The sequence below is a fragment of the Erythrolamprus reginae genome, unplaced genomic scaffold (genome assembly GCF_031021105.1).
Source record: "Erythrolamprus reginae isolate rEryReg1 unplaced genomic scaffold, rEryReg1.hap1 H_40, whole genome shotgun sequence".
NCBI classification, from domain to species: domain Eukaryota; kingdom Metazoa; phylum Chordata; class Lepidosauria; order Squamata; family Dipsadidae; genus Erythrolamprus; species Erythrolamprus reginae.
The window spans coordinates 174,036-188,407 of NW_027248496.1; the positions used below are offsets into that span (position 1 = coordinate 174,036).

The 14,372-nt window shown below is 45.3% G+C and overlaps 1 protein-coding gene across 5 annotated transcripts in view; it reads right to left on the reverse strand.

The window, feature by feature from the left end:
- Positions 1-3,550: 3,550 nt before the first annotated feature.
- Positions 3,551-14,372, reverse strand: part of LOC139155661 (WD repeat-containing protein 90-like) — an 82,305-nt gene continuing 71,483 nt past the window's right edge. For all 5 annotated transcript variants that reach the window (XM_070730894.1, XM_070730897.1, XM_070730895.1 and 2 more), the window contains 4 exons: positions 10,143-10,262; positions 7,854-7,938; positions 7,272-7,425; positions 3,551-4,517 (listed from right to left, as the gene is read on the reverse strand). In XM_070730894.1, the coding sequence (XP_070586995.1) occupies positions 4,505-4,517; positions 7,272-7,425; positions 7,854-7,938; positions 10,143-10,262 (372 nt within the window). In that variant the 3' untranslated portion in view covers positions 3,551-4,504. The remainder of the gene's footprint in view (positions 4,518-7,271; positions 7,426-7,853; positions 7,939-10,142; positions 10,263-14,372) is intronic.

A 14,372-nucleotide genomic window follows, 5' to 3' on the forward strand; every position in this document is an offset into this window, starting at 1 on the left:
ACCTCTATCACCATTTGGTCAAGTGACTGCAAGTTAATGTTTTTTGAAAAGGGTGTGGGGGAGAAATAGCATTTACTTCCAGTTTTTGGCAAAACCGGATCTTTGGTAAGTCACGGATTCACTCCTGTTTTGTGAGAAGAGGAATGGTAGTTTTTTATTTTTTAAAATTTATGTATTGATTTTAAAAAGAATATTTCTCATATAATTTGTTTTGTAAAGGTCTTAATCCGTATCTATTACATTTTATATATACCATTCATTTCTCTATACAGTAATCCCCCGGGTATCGCGATCCCGATCATTGCGAACGGCTATATCGCGATTTTACCACCTGGAAGTAACACCATCTGCACGCATGCGTAGATGGTGGAGTTTGCGTTCCCCGCCGGGCAGATCAGCTGCTGGGCGGCCGAAGGAACCTTCCCTGGGTCTTCCCGCCGGCATGGGGGGCTTCCTAGCACCCCCCCGAACCCCCAACCCGGGTTTGGGGGGTGCTAGGAAGCCCCCCATGCCGGCGGCGACCTTTTAAAACACCCGTGCTGCTTCCCAGCTGAGTCCTGAAGCCAAGCGCAGAAGTTCGCCTTTGGCGCTTGGCTTCAGGACTCAGCTGGGAAGCGGCACGGGTGTTTTGAAAGGTCTCCGCCGGCATGGGGGGCTTCCTAGCACCCCCCAAACCTGGGTTGGGGGCTCGGGGGGGGTGCTAGGAAGCCCCCCATGCCGGCGGAGACCTTTTAAAACATCCGTGCCGCTTCCCAGCTGAGTCCTGAAGCCAAGCGCCAAAGGCGAACTTCTGCGCTTGGCTTCAGGACTCAGCTGGGAAGCGGCACGGGTGTTTTAAAAGGTCTCCGCCGGCATGGGGAGCTTCCTAGCACCCCCCCAAACCCGAGCTGCAAACGGCGGGTAGGCGGGTGAACGGGGCGAGCGGCAAACAGCGGGTAGGCGGGCGAGCGGCAAACGGCGGGTCTTCCCCGCGGCGGGCAAGCGAGCGGCGGGCGGGCAGCGGAAAAGCAGCGGGTCTTCCCCGCGGCGGGCAAGCGAGCGGCGGGTGGGCAGCGGAAAAGCGGCGGGTCTTCCCAGGTGCGGAAGTAAAAGCACCATGAAAAAAGGGGCGCGCATGCGCAGATGGTGCTTTTACTTCCGCAGCGCTACTTCGCGAAAAACCGATCATCGCGAGGGGTCCTGGAACGGAACCCTCGCGATAATCGGGGGACCACTGTATGTACATTCTACATGGCAGTTTTATCTAACAGCATCCTCTTCCCCCTTTTTCGTACACTGGATTTGCCCTTGGGCTACCTATATTCCTGACTTTTAAAGACAGCCTGGAGGCTTTTTAAGTTGTTTTAGAGGATCGTATTGATCCCTGTTTTTTATCTATTCCAGCTGGATCCTTAGAGGCGTCTCTGCTAGCCAGGAAAATTGTATTTTTGTTAATAGCTGGTAATGGGTATTCTGCAATGGAGGGAGCCTCTATTCTTTACTTTCAGAGTAGGCTGGAGAGAACAGAAACCCAGAGGGGAAAATTGTTGGCGAGTCTTAAACACAGAGCCTTCGAGATAAATTTTAACAAGGGTGGGATTCAAAAATTTTAAGCAATCAGTTCTCTGCCTAATTGCTTGGTTGGTGGGGCCTACTCAGCCTCCTGGACCACAATGTGTGTGTGTGTGGGGGGGACATTTTTGCCCTTCCCAGGCTCTGGTAGGCCTGTTTCCAGACTTCCAGAACTTGTGGTAGGCCCATTTTTGCCCTCATAGAGCTTCCGTGTGGCCCTGGACTTACCTGGCATCCAAAATGGGCCACCTGGAAGCTCCTGGAAGGGGCGGGGCGGACAGAGCCAGCCAGTCTTTGTAACTACCAGTTCAGCAAACCAAGTATAAAATTTAACATCCGGTTCACCCGAACCAGAGCTGCCTCTGAACAGTCCCTGCATTTGAATGAAAAAAAAAAAAATAGACGTGTCTACTCTTCTGGGAGACTATTGTGAGTCACAAACTCACATTAGAAGTAGCTACTGAGTCGCTTAATTTGGGGCTATCTAATTCTTACTCATTTAGCTACACAAAATTGCTGTTTATTTTGGACTTATTCTCCAAAACACCAGAGGGCAGGATAAGGAGGGATAGGAACTCATCACTTAGGGATATCCAACCTAGAACCAAGAAGTTTTCTGACGAAACAATTGATCAGAGTTGTCATGCTCCATCCCTGGAGGTTTTCAAAAATAGGACGAGACAACCATTTGACAGAGGTGATATGAGGTCTCCTGCCTTAGACTGGGGGTTGGACTAAAAAATCTCTTGAGTTCTCTTCCAAATATATGATTCTATGTTTATGTCTTACATAGAGGAGACTTTATGAATGATAGGACTTATATAACTTATATGCTTGTTACAGAGCTGTGAGTTGCCTTTTTCTTCCTTTTCTCTTGGAATTAGCAATTTGGAACCAAAAACTATGTACTTTTCAAAATGATTTAGCATACCCTTCAACATAAGCTTCTATCAATCTAGGTTTTATCAGTTAAAATAAAGAATGCTATTTCTTTTAACCCAGTTTTTCTCAACTTCAAGGGTTATGGACTTCAACTTTCAGCTTCTGCAACATGATGGCCAGAGAATTCTGGGAATTGAAATCCATCTTAAAATGTCCCCAAGGTTGAGAAACACTGATTTAATGCATAGTTCTGAACATGTAGCTAACATGGGGCATCCAAATAATCTAGACTTGTATGTATTTGATATTTGTAGATCTATTATTATTGTGGAACTGTAGAAAGATTTTGGAATTTTATCTGCCAAGCTTTTTAAATTGCATTTTTTCCCCTTTCATGATTTCAAAATACTTGATTGTATGTTTTACTCTCTCTTGCCGATTCAGAAAACTAGGATTCCTAGGTTAAAAAGTTATACAAGTAGTGTCACTAATTTTATTCTGCAGGCTAGAATAACAGGAGATACAGAAAAGGGGTTTACTAAGTATTTGATCTTTTTTAATCAGAGATTTTTGAGAGGTGTATGTTAATTTATTAAAAAGTGTTTTTAAAGTAATACTGTATATTTGAAAAGATGAACATTTTCTTATGATAGCAATAAGAGTATCTTTTAATAATATATTTTGGAGCAAAAATTAATTATTTCTGAGCCAGCTTTTTTAAAGCACTGTGATCTGCATTTCTTTTTTTGTATTTATGGAGCCCTCAAGTGAAAGTTTGAAAAGTAAATGTTTTTAAGTTCCTCTAGAAAGTAAAGCCTTGAGGAGACTTAACGCTCTGTGATTTATGTGGGAATAAACTTTTTACATAAATAAATTCATATTCTGCTTGTTTCACTTTTTGCTTGTGATTTGGTGGGACGAAGGGGGGGTGGGGAAACAGGGCTGAAAATTTGATCGCATCTTTCTGGCTGCCAGAAATCTTGATTTTTCAGACTGTGCCCTGTAGATATCTCTGGGGTTGATTATACAGATAAAATGGAACTAGTTTCCTTAGGTTTTATGAAAGAATGTTTTGCAGAATTGTCTTAACTTCTGAAACAAGAGAAAGCAGCAGAGGTTGAATACACAAAACTGTTCATTTATTTTGAATTTTAAAAAGTTTAAACAAATCCGTTATTTTCTTTCGTTATCAATTACGAACAAAAGGAAATGCAATGTAATTGTTGTTGCTTTGGTTGTTATAGGCCAAGGTTCAAAAATGGAAAAAAATACCTGTTGCATTGCTGGTATTGGATCACACTACCTGAGAAATAAACTTGCGTTTCCTTTACCATGCATTCTAAAAGTGAAACTCATTATCTTTATAAATTCTGAGTATAAAATGAGCTTGAAAGTTCCTGATCTCTAAAATAAATTCTTTTAAAAGGTAAACCTGTACTTTTAAAGCCTACTCAGCAGTGTTTCTTTGTTTTTTGGGTTTTTTTATAAATGCTTTTTGTGATTCTGTTACTGAAAAAAACCGAAAGAAGAATGGGAGAAAGGTATTCCTTCTCAGCTAAATGTTCATTTCAAAGTGAATGAACATTTCAACCATAGAAACTATACAATCAAAATGTAGTCCTGGGAGAGAATGGTTGTTTTTTTTTTAAAAAAAAGGTTAGTTGTAAAAAAATATGTGAAATATACATATATACATTTGACACAAGGCTAAGAGTAAAGAAACTAAAACCAACTGCAATAGAAGAGATGAACATTGTGCTGTTTCGCTGTTTCACAACAGACCTCTCCTGGGCCAGATATTATAGCTGGGGTTGGCATGTTACTTAAAATCTATGTATTCTTGTAGGGACATCAGAAGCATGGAGATCAGTTATTATAATCAGTGGCTTGGCCCACTGATTCTGAAAATCATTCCACTTTTGAAGAAGGCGCTTGGACAGATGCCAATTCCAGAGGTGACGAGGAGATCTCTCACCATTGAGGCATCTGCCAACTGTAGCACGTCAAAAAGCCATCCCCCATACCTTCCGGACAAGACTTTTGGGCTCATGGTTCAGAGGGCCTGGTCAAGCTATTCTGGTGAGCTGAAAAACAGGAGACGACAAACCTGAGTTATCTGCGGAAGTATCAGGAAGTGGGGCAATTGAGCATCACGACTTCAAACGCAAACAAATGTGCTACAGATCAACCTTTATTTATGATGGGCCCTAAAAAGGTGCTTACAACCTGGATTTGAAGCTCCAAAGGCCACCTCCCACGGCCACATGATGGCATTTTGGGCCCTGGGCAGTGAAGAGCCGCTCGTCTTCAACGCTACCAGGGCGCCCACCGAGGCCGTCGCAGGCGCACACACATCTGGCAGGTCGACACGAGATTTGGCTTCTGCACATGCACAGCAAGCAAAATCTCACGTGAGGACATTCCGCACATGCCCAGAAGCAAAAAAATCAGCAAAAATCGCCGAGCGTCCTCACGCAAGATTTTGCTTGCTGTGCATGTGCAGAAGCCAAATCTCGTGTCGACGTGCCTGCCAGATTGACTGCGCATCCTGGATTTCACTATCAGCACAGTGCACCAAACAGCATAACCTGGAACCCATTACTGGCCCTGAGTATGGCCCTGTTTATGGCCATTTGCACCATTTTGTGGTCACATGATTGTAAATTATGACTTCTTTTTTAATGAAAACCAGCATTCAACTTTGTTTCCAGCAAAAAAATGTCTATTGCAGACAATGAGGTTTGCTTAACCATTTGAGGACCATGGATTTGTTTAACAACCATGAAGATTTGTTAAACGACTGCCACAAATCTTCATTTTATAAAATAAAATCAGGTTGGTCACAGGACAACTTGCTTAATGACTGGCCTGACTTACGACCATGATTCTGGTCTCAATTAAAACCCTAAACTCTAAATCAAGAACAGTCTGGAACCTAAATGTCTATGGAGATCTTCAATCATTGGGGTTGTCCTGAGGGTACTTTTCCAAAAGGCAGCTGGGCTTTGTTTTTCCTTGAAGCGATTTTGCTTCTAATCCAGGTTTTTTTGCAGGAGAAGCTTATTGGGACAAAAAGCAAAATTTCTCCAAGGAAAAACAGTTGCCTTTTGAAAAAGCATCTTGCAGCTCCCTGCATCCTACTAAGAAGGATCCAGAAGTGTATATAGAAGGGGAAGAACCTCTTCCAAATCTTTCAGGCTCTGAATTGACTGCTTGTTCTGACCTAGGATACCAAACCACAAAGCAGACCCCATGTCCTGACCAAAAAACCCTTTTTATTAAGTTACTGTGAATTCTTCCCATTTAAATCCAGCAAAGTCTTTAAAGGGTAAGTTTATAGTCACAGACCTCATCTGGCTTGGACAGCTGCCAGGCCGATATCTTAAAAACTTGGCAAGGAGTCTCGGAGAGTCACAAACCAATTAAGTGAACTAATTGTCTCCTGCAATTGTCTCCTGTCCCCTTTCACTCTTCTTTTACTCCCTGCGTGAGGGGCCATTCATTGTCCACCTGTGGGCCTTACAGTAATCCCGGTTCATCTTTTGTGGATTCGTTACTTCCCGGGATTTTCAAAGGGGGCTTAAATCCATTAAATCCATTGAAAATTTTAAATTCATTAAAAACTCATAAAATTCTTCTATACTGTAGTACTAATGTACTCTATTAAAGAAACTGGTAGGATATCACATGTAGCTCCAGCTGAGAAACATTATAGAATGACTGTTTAATGCAAAGGGTGGGTTTTAAAAGTCCAAATTGTTTTGGAACATATCCCCCACAAAAAACGAGGGATTACTTTACTCCCAAATTGACCCTTGTTCCTTAGCTGTTCCCTTCGTCTGGCAGCTCTGCTCATGCTCACACAGGGAACAGGCTCCAGCTGTCCGTCTGCCTCTGATGTCTCACTCCAAAGGCAGCTGATAACTTTCAGACTGTTCTGTCCCTGTCTCTGCCTCCAACACAGAGCACTCTTCAGAGCCTTCCCCAGACTCCAGGACTGGCCCATTTTCCTCCCCAACCCTCTCACTGTCTGGTTCTGCTGGACCACAACACTGCTATCATCATCGTCAGCATAGTGTTTTAATGGCTGGATGGCCTTACTGTCGCACATGCAGAGTTTTGTATAGCAGATATATCCTCAGTATGCCCAGAGAGAAATATATGCCTCTACCTATGCGAGAGATCCTCTTCTAGGCCACTGCAACACTCCTCTGAATTGACGAAGCCTCCTCTGACCAAGGAAGCGTGAGTGACAGGGAAGAAGGGAGTTTGGCAGACAGCCCAGGAGGAGATCAATCATCTGTATCATCCTTGGATTCTGAACAAGAATTAATGACACATCCACGCATGCGGAGAGTGATGCATAGGAGACAACAACTGAACGATTATTACAAGAGAAAACGAGGGCACCTGTGGTTGGGTGGGGCTGCTGTAATTAGTGCTACAGATAAAAGTGCAACCTGGTGTTTTAGCCTCATGGCAGTTTATCTGATTCATTGTTTCGCCAAGATCGTGGTTTTTGTGCTGTTCAAGATTGTGTGTGGACTCTCTGGACTTTAGAATTGGACTCAATTTCCCAGTTATTGGGTGAGCAATTGGATTGCATTTAACCTGTGCCTTGTGTGTACTAGAAAATCCCTTTGACATTTAAAAAGGGAGCTGTTTCTGTTTTTCTGTTTATAAAAACCTTTGGGTTTTCCTTTTATCGTGTGGTATATGTCTTCCTGTAATTACGGGCGGTTGAAACACGTCGGCAGAACAAAAAGCAACCATCATCTGGGCATGATTCGGTTGGACATCAGGCCAAGATGAGTGTGAAGGGGGTGGTCTCCATTTACCTGCTCTGGACTTCCCACACCAGGATCTCGTTGTAGGAGGCTGTGAAGAGGCGTTTCCCGGAGGGGGCAAATCTGCAGAGGCAAACTGTGTCATTGTGGCCCGCATAGTCCTCTGATGTCCTTGTTGTGCGATCAATCAGCCTCAACATACGTTCTGTGTGGCAGAGAAAGAGACTGGCTAAGAGAAGATACAGTTGGGTGGTCTGCTGAAATGTTGCAGAACTACAGGGAAAGTTAAAACATCAAAGGCAGTCCAATAGTCAACTTCTCCAAAGAAATGTGACTTGCCGAGTTTTCATCTCAGGTTCTGTCTCTAATCCTAAGCACTAAACAGTTGAAGAAGAATGTGTTGTCTGAAGCTCTTAAACAGATGCTTTAGAGTGAATGAGACTGGCTATGAGAAGATACATTTACAGTTGGGTTCCTGGCTTTAATCATATTCCTGGCAAACTGATTTGTTTGCACCAATGCTCTATTTCTTGAGTACTGGTAATACGCTGCTAATATCCAGATTTTCTCTCAAAAGCTAGCTTGCTTTTGAGAGAAAATGACACATAACCTTTAACCTCTCCAAATACGTACCGCTGAAGCCAACAGCTATGGTGCAAGCAACTGGAGACAGGCTCAGTGAAGCGGCAAAGGAAGGCAAGGGAATCTTCTCGATGACCTACATGATGTGGGGGAGAATCTCATTTTTTAAAAAAAAAATCTGACATCTTGATTACAATTCTTTGTCCTGTTCTTCTGAAGTATTTCTTCTGCACATTAAAAATCTATACCGTCTGTTCTGCCTGATGGGACAGACAAGCAGCAATGAAAGACAAACACACACACAGAGACTGGAGGATTCCGAAACACAAAATATATTGCTTTACAAATTGGCTGAGAGCTGCAATGAAAGCCAAAGAATGTCTGTTTATGACCAAAAGGTCCCGGTTATTTGCCAAGCCGATAACTAATGTCTCAAAACTGGGCTGCAGCAATACGTTCTCACTCACTTTCAAAAACACAAGTGTCCAAAAACTGGGTTGTTTTCCAAGGATGCAAGCTGTTGGTTTAGAGATGGAACTCCAGATCTATTTTGTTGTCTCTGTTAAACCACAAACAATAACTCCTGCAAAGAGCTCTCCCACAAAACCTCCCCTTTTAAGCCTGCTGTAGGATTCCCTAATTATTCCCAGATGTGATTTAAGATTTTTTTCTGCGTCTGCACAGTTGCTCCTGTTGTCCCATAATTCTATGCATCCGGACATTGAGAATCGGGTCATTAATCACCCCCTCCTCATCCAACCCAGACGATGCTCTAACTGGGGGTTCCACAGGCCCTGCAGGGGCCTCCGCCTCTATTTCTCAAGCACCGTCAGCTTCCATCTCTCCTTCCCCTTCACTGTCTGAACCCTCCGAGAGCCACACAGGTCTCTGATATTTCGACGGACCTGGCTCATCCAGTTCAAAACTTGTTACCAGAGGATCTGGCCATGAGCCAACCACAAGACCCTCAATCTTTAATTAATTAATTTATGGTATTCAATCATTCTGGAAATTAGGGAGCATCTGAAAACAGGACAGCGATAAATTGGCATTTGTGCTTCTCTCTAATGTAACCCAAGTGCAATAGACAATTACAGGTCCTGTGAGAAGTTTCTACTGCTTGGCTACTGTTATCTAGATGGGCATCAGACCTTCTGATACTTTATCACATCCAGCATTCATGCAGATCTTGGTATAGAGAGAAATAGAATAGAATAGAATAGAATAATTTATTGGCCAACTGTGTTAGGACACAAAAGAAATTTGCCTTTGGTGTATATGCTCAGTGTACATAAAAAGAATAAAATACATTCATCAAGAATAAAAAGATACAACACAGTGTTAGTCAAGGTTACCAATAAGCTGTCAAATTGCTGGATGCTTAGTAGTTAGTCTCTTGAGTAGGAAATAGAATAGAATACTCTTTATTGTACACTAATTAGCATACATTAAAATGAAATTTCATCACACTCAGCTCTCAAAAACAACTATTAGGCATATACGCAGATACATACACATATATCAAACAGAAAAACATCACAGTCTAGCTCAAATGTATAATATATGTGGCAAAAAAAGAAGAATCCTGTAAGTTTACAAGATGGATGGCATAAGGAACAAAGCTGTTACAGAATCTAGTAGTCCTGCTAAAGATACTTCAAAACCTCCTACCAGAGGAAAGAAAACAGAAAAAGACTGTAAAGTGGGTATAAGCACATAGCGCTTATAAGTAGTTTCCTGAATAAAGGGAAGTGAACTTCCTATAATCTTCTCTGCTGCCTCACCGCTCTAAGGCACTGCTGTCATCAAACCCAACAGTGATACAGTGTCAGAGTGATGTCAGGTGTGGAGAGAATGTTGAAGCACAACTGAGTTTGTTAAAACATTCTCAATTGTGCTTCAACATTCTCTCCACACTTGAAGTCTGATCTAGTCTCCTCTAGCAACACATACATCCCAGGGGTGGGTTCTAACTTACCTCGCTTCCGGTTCGCTTCCTCCCATGCTGCGGGGGCTTGCCTTACGCACACAAGCATGTGCAGTGACAAAAAATCCAGGGGGGGGGGGAGCCAAAAATAAGATGATGACCGCATGCACAGCGCCGGAAACTCAGCTTGTGCACATGCTCAGAAGAAGAAAAAAAATCAAAAAATCAAAAATTTTTAAAAAGACAGTGGCGCCTATGGATCAGCACCAACCGAACCAGGCCAGTGACATCACCATGACATCATGAGCAAGTCGCTACTGGTTCAGGTGAACTAGTTGGAAATGTGAGGAATCCACACCCCCTCGAGATTCAGCCACCATGAGGCATCCACTGGCCAAGACAATGCCGCATACCTGTTTCTGTTGCAAGCTGTAGAAGAGGATCTCTTTCTGCAATCCAAAGCCAACGTAAGCAATAGTACTCTTATCCCAAGGGCAAAACGCTGCCAGGCTAGGAGGTAGAGGACTGGGAATCTAAAAAGTAAAAGATCCATTATCAGACAAATGCATGTAATTTCGAAAGAGTGGTGATGGCACAGTGGTTAGAATGCAGTTATTAGCCATCCCACTGGGTAAGAAAGCAAAAAAAACCTTCCTGGGACTCTTTTTTTTAAAAACCAAGAACTATGACTTTACTAAAGATTCCATAAGAGTACTGAAGCAGAAAAGCCAATTCTAACTATCTCAGGTGAAAAGACCCATTATACCTACCTGAACGGTCTTCTCGATGCACTGGAAGGAGAGTCCAACATGGGTAATGTACCAATCCTATTGGTAGAGACTGAGTTATAATTAGCATAATAATAGCTACCGCCCCCTTACTGCTCCCATGAGCCCCAGTTTTAAAAACGAAAAACCAATGTAAGAGGATAACCAACTTTTATTATAACAAGTAACTTCAACTCCCCATCTCCGACGTCTCTGAACTTCAACTAGTCGGGTGGGTTTGGACTCTCCTTCCAGTGCATCGAGAAGACCGTTCAGGTAGGTACAACGGGTCTTCTCCACTGCATCTGGAAGGAGAGTCCAACATGGGATATACCAAAGATTTACTGCCCATGGGAGGGAGAAGGTCTTGACTGGGACGTTGGAGATGCACACACTTTCTGTAGCACACGTCTACCAAACGCTGCCTCAGCGGACGCAAATGTGTCCAACTTGTAGTGCTTAATAAATGTCGTAGGTGCTGCCCAAGTGGCCGCTCTGCAGATATCTTCTATTGAGGCCTGTGTAGTCCAGGCCGCCGATGTAGCCGCGCTCCTGGTTGAATGAGCTGTTAATCCCTCCGGGGGGTCGTGACCTCCCGCTTTGTACGCTTCCAGGATGCAGTCCTTTAGCCAACGACTTATCGATTTGGAAGATAGTCCAAGTCCCATTCTGTGTGGAGAAAATGAAATAAATAAAGTCTCCGACTTCCTGAATTGTTCAGTCCTTCTAATATAAATCTTTAGAGCACGTCTTACGTCGACTTTATGCCATCTTAACACCGATGGATGGTCTCCGTGCGTGCAGAAGTCAGGCAATATAAGTTCCTGTTTTCTGTGAAACAAGGTGTTCACCTTGGGAATAAATGCCGGGTCTAAGCGGAGTACCACTCTATCTGGGTAAAAGACACATAAATCTGGTCTCACAGAGAGGGCTGAGATCTCTGACACTCTGCGTGCAGAAGTAACCGCTACTAAGAAGGCTGTCTTCAAGGAAAGGAGCCTAAGTGGAATTGATCTCAAGGGCTCAAATGGTGGTTTTGTCAAAGCCTTAAGTACTAACGAGAGGTCCCATGAAGGAAATCTCCGTACAGGTGGAGTATGAGAATTTGAGGCTACACGTATAAAGTCTCTCACCCACGGGTGATGGGCTAGCGAACGAGACTCCGGTATCTGGATCATGGTGGAAAGTGCTGCCACCTGCCTCCTTAACGTGTTAGGAGCCAGTCCCCGGTCTATTCCTGCCTGTAGGAACTCCAGTACCGTAATCACCGATGCCTCCCTGGGATCCTTGTCCTTCTTGGTACAAAATGTACAAAAGGCAGTCCATGTGGCCTGGTAAATCCTGGCGGTTGAAGGACGTCGAGCAGCTTGAATAGTATTGATGACCTTCTCTGGCAAGTCCTGTCGCTTTAACCTGTGCCTTTCAAGTGCCAGACGGTTAGTTGTAGCCACTGGGGATCCGGGTGCTGTAGGTTCCCCTGGCTGAGGGAAATGCTGTGGTCTGGCATCCTCCATGGTGGGGTCACTGACAGAGCCATCAGGTCGGCGAACCACGGCCGGCGTGGCCAGTGTGGTGCCACCATCAGAACTTCTGCTTTTTCTTGGAGAATTTTCTCTATGACTCTTGATATCAAGTTTACTGGGGGAAAGGCGTATAACAGTCCTGTCGGCCAAGGTGACAGCAAGGCGTTGACCCCCTCTGTCCCCGGCTCCGGAAAAACGGGAATAGAACCGTCGGGTCTGCGCATTCCGGTGTGTGGCGAACAGGTCTACAGATGGCGTCCCAAACCTGTGCGATATTTGTTGGAACAGCACAGGGTCCAGCCTCCACTCCGAAGGGTCTAAGGTAGTCCTGCTGAGCCAATCTGCCTGGGTGTTGTTGGTCCCGGCAATATGCTCTGCGGATAAGGACGCTAGGTGGAGTTCGGCCCAGTCGAATAGATTTGCTGTCTCTTCCATGAGGCGGCGCGACCTCGTGCCCCCTTGGTGGTTCAAGTGGGCTCTGGTCGCCACATTGTCTGTAAGCACTAGTATGTGTTTGTCCCAGACAAGAGAGTGAAAGGTCTGAAGGGCTAGAAAAACCGCCCTGAGTTCGAGGAAGTTGATGTTTATAGGTGTCAATTCCTCTGCAGACCATGTGCCCTGCGCCATGTGGGGGCCGATGTGAGCTCCCCAACCATAGAGGCTGGCGTCTGTGGTTAGGATCAGTTTGTCTTGAATCTGAAAGGGAGAACCCTTGAGTACTGCTGGCGATGTCCACCATCTCAAGGACTTTCTGACGTTTTGAGGTATGCGGATCTGCTGATGTGAGTGGCTCACCTTGGCTCTTTGTGCCGGTAGTAAAAGCCACTGTAGATCCCGGATGTGGTGCCTGGCCCAGGGCACAATTCCTATAGCCGAGACCAGTGTCCCCAAGACCTTGGACAAAAGGGACATTGGCACCTGCCTTTGTTGACTGAGGCTGGCTACTAAACATTGAATGTTTGTTATTCTCTCCGGGGAGAGAGAAACTGTGCTTGAGGAGGTGTCTATGATCGCTCCTAGGTGCAACAGTCTGGTTCTGGGAGTCAATTGACTCTTCTCCACGTTGATGGTGAAGCCATGGCTTTCTAATGTCTGTATAGTCCGGTTTAGGTCGTGCCCCGCCTGCGTTGGCGACCTGGACAGTATAATGATGTTGTCCAGGTACGCCATCAGCCTGATGGATTGGGAGCGCAGGTGGGCTGTCAGAGCATCCAGGAGCTTGGTAAACGTCCGTGGAGCCGATGAAAGGCCAAATGGCATGGCCCTGTATTGGTAGTGGATTCCCTCTGAACAGAAGCGGAGGTATTTCCGATGTGACTGGTGTATGGGTACGTGCAGGTATGCCTCTTTCAGATCGATAGATGTTAACAGGTCCTGTGATCTGATTGAGGCCAGGATAGTTTGTAGAGAATGCATGTGGAATCTCCGGTACTTTATAAAGATGTTTAGTTGTTTCAGGTTGAGGATTAACCTGCAACCCCCTGAGGACTTGGGGACAATGAAGATCCTGGAATAAAATCCCCTGCCCTCTTCCTGAGGTGGTACCGTCTCTATAGCTTGTATCTCCAGTAAATGTTGAATCTCTTTCTGCAACTGTAGTTTCTTTTGTGGTTCCCGAGTCCTCGGGCAGTGTATGAACCGGTTGGGGGGTTGTCCCACAAACTCCAGGCGAAGGCCTTCCGACACCGTAGCCAGGACCCATAGGTCTGAAGATGAGGTGTGCCAGGCATCGCTGAAGTGCTGAAGCTTCCCCCCGAGTGGCAGCTGACTGGTATAGTCACTTAGAGCGGCGGAAACCTCTCTGGTTGTTCCCCCGAAAGGGCCGCCTTGAACTCTGGTATCCCCTGGGTCTGTCTTGAAATGACCCCCGGTCGCTTCGGAAGGTCTGGTTAAACTGACCTTGCGAGTATGGTCTGTGGCTCTGTCCTGCCCCTGTGGGGTTGTCCCAGCGTGGGGCTTGGCGCCTCGTAAATGGTGTCGCTCTGCGGTCCTGGCGCCTGCCAGTTCTGGGGAGGACCTTTCTCTTGTCCTTGTCTTCGACAAGGACCTTTTCCAATATATCCCCAAACAGCATAGATCCTTGGAACGGGGCAGACGCCAACCGCCATTTGGATTTTAGGTCCGCAGGCCAGTGTCGGAGCCACAGCAGTCGGCGCGCTGCAATAGTGGTAGCCATACTTCTGCTGGAGAATTTTGCCGCATGTAGGGTGGCATCTGCGGAAAATTCCGCCGCAGCTCGCAACTTGGCCAAGTCCTGACGTAGTCTGCCATCCTCCGGCCCTAGGCGGGACTGCATTTCTTGCAACCACCGGAGAGAAGCTCTATTGATGAAGGATGCAGCAGCTGCCGCTCT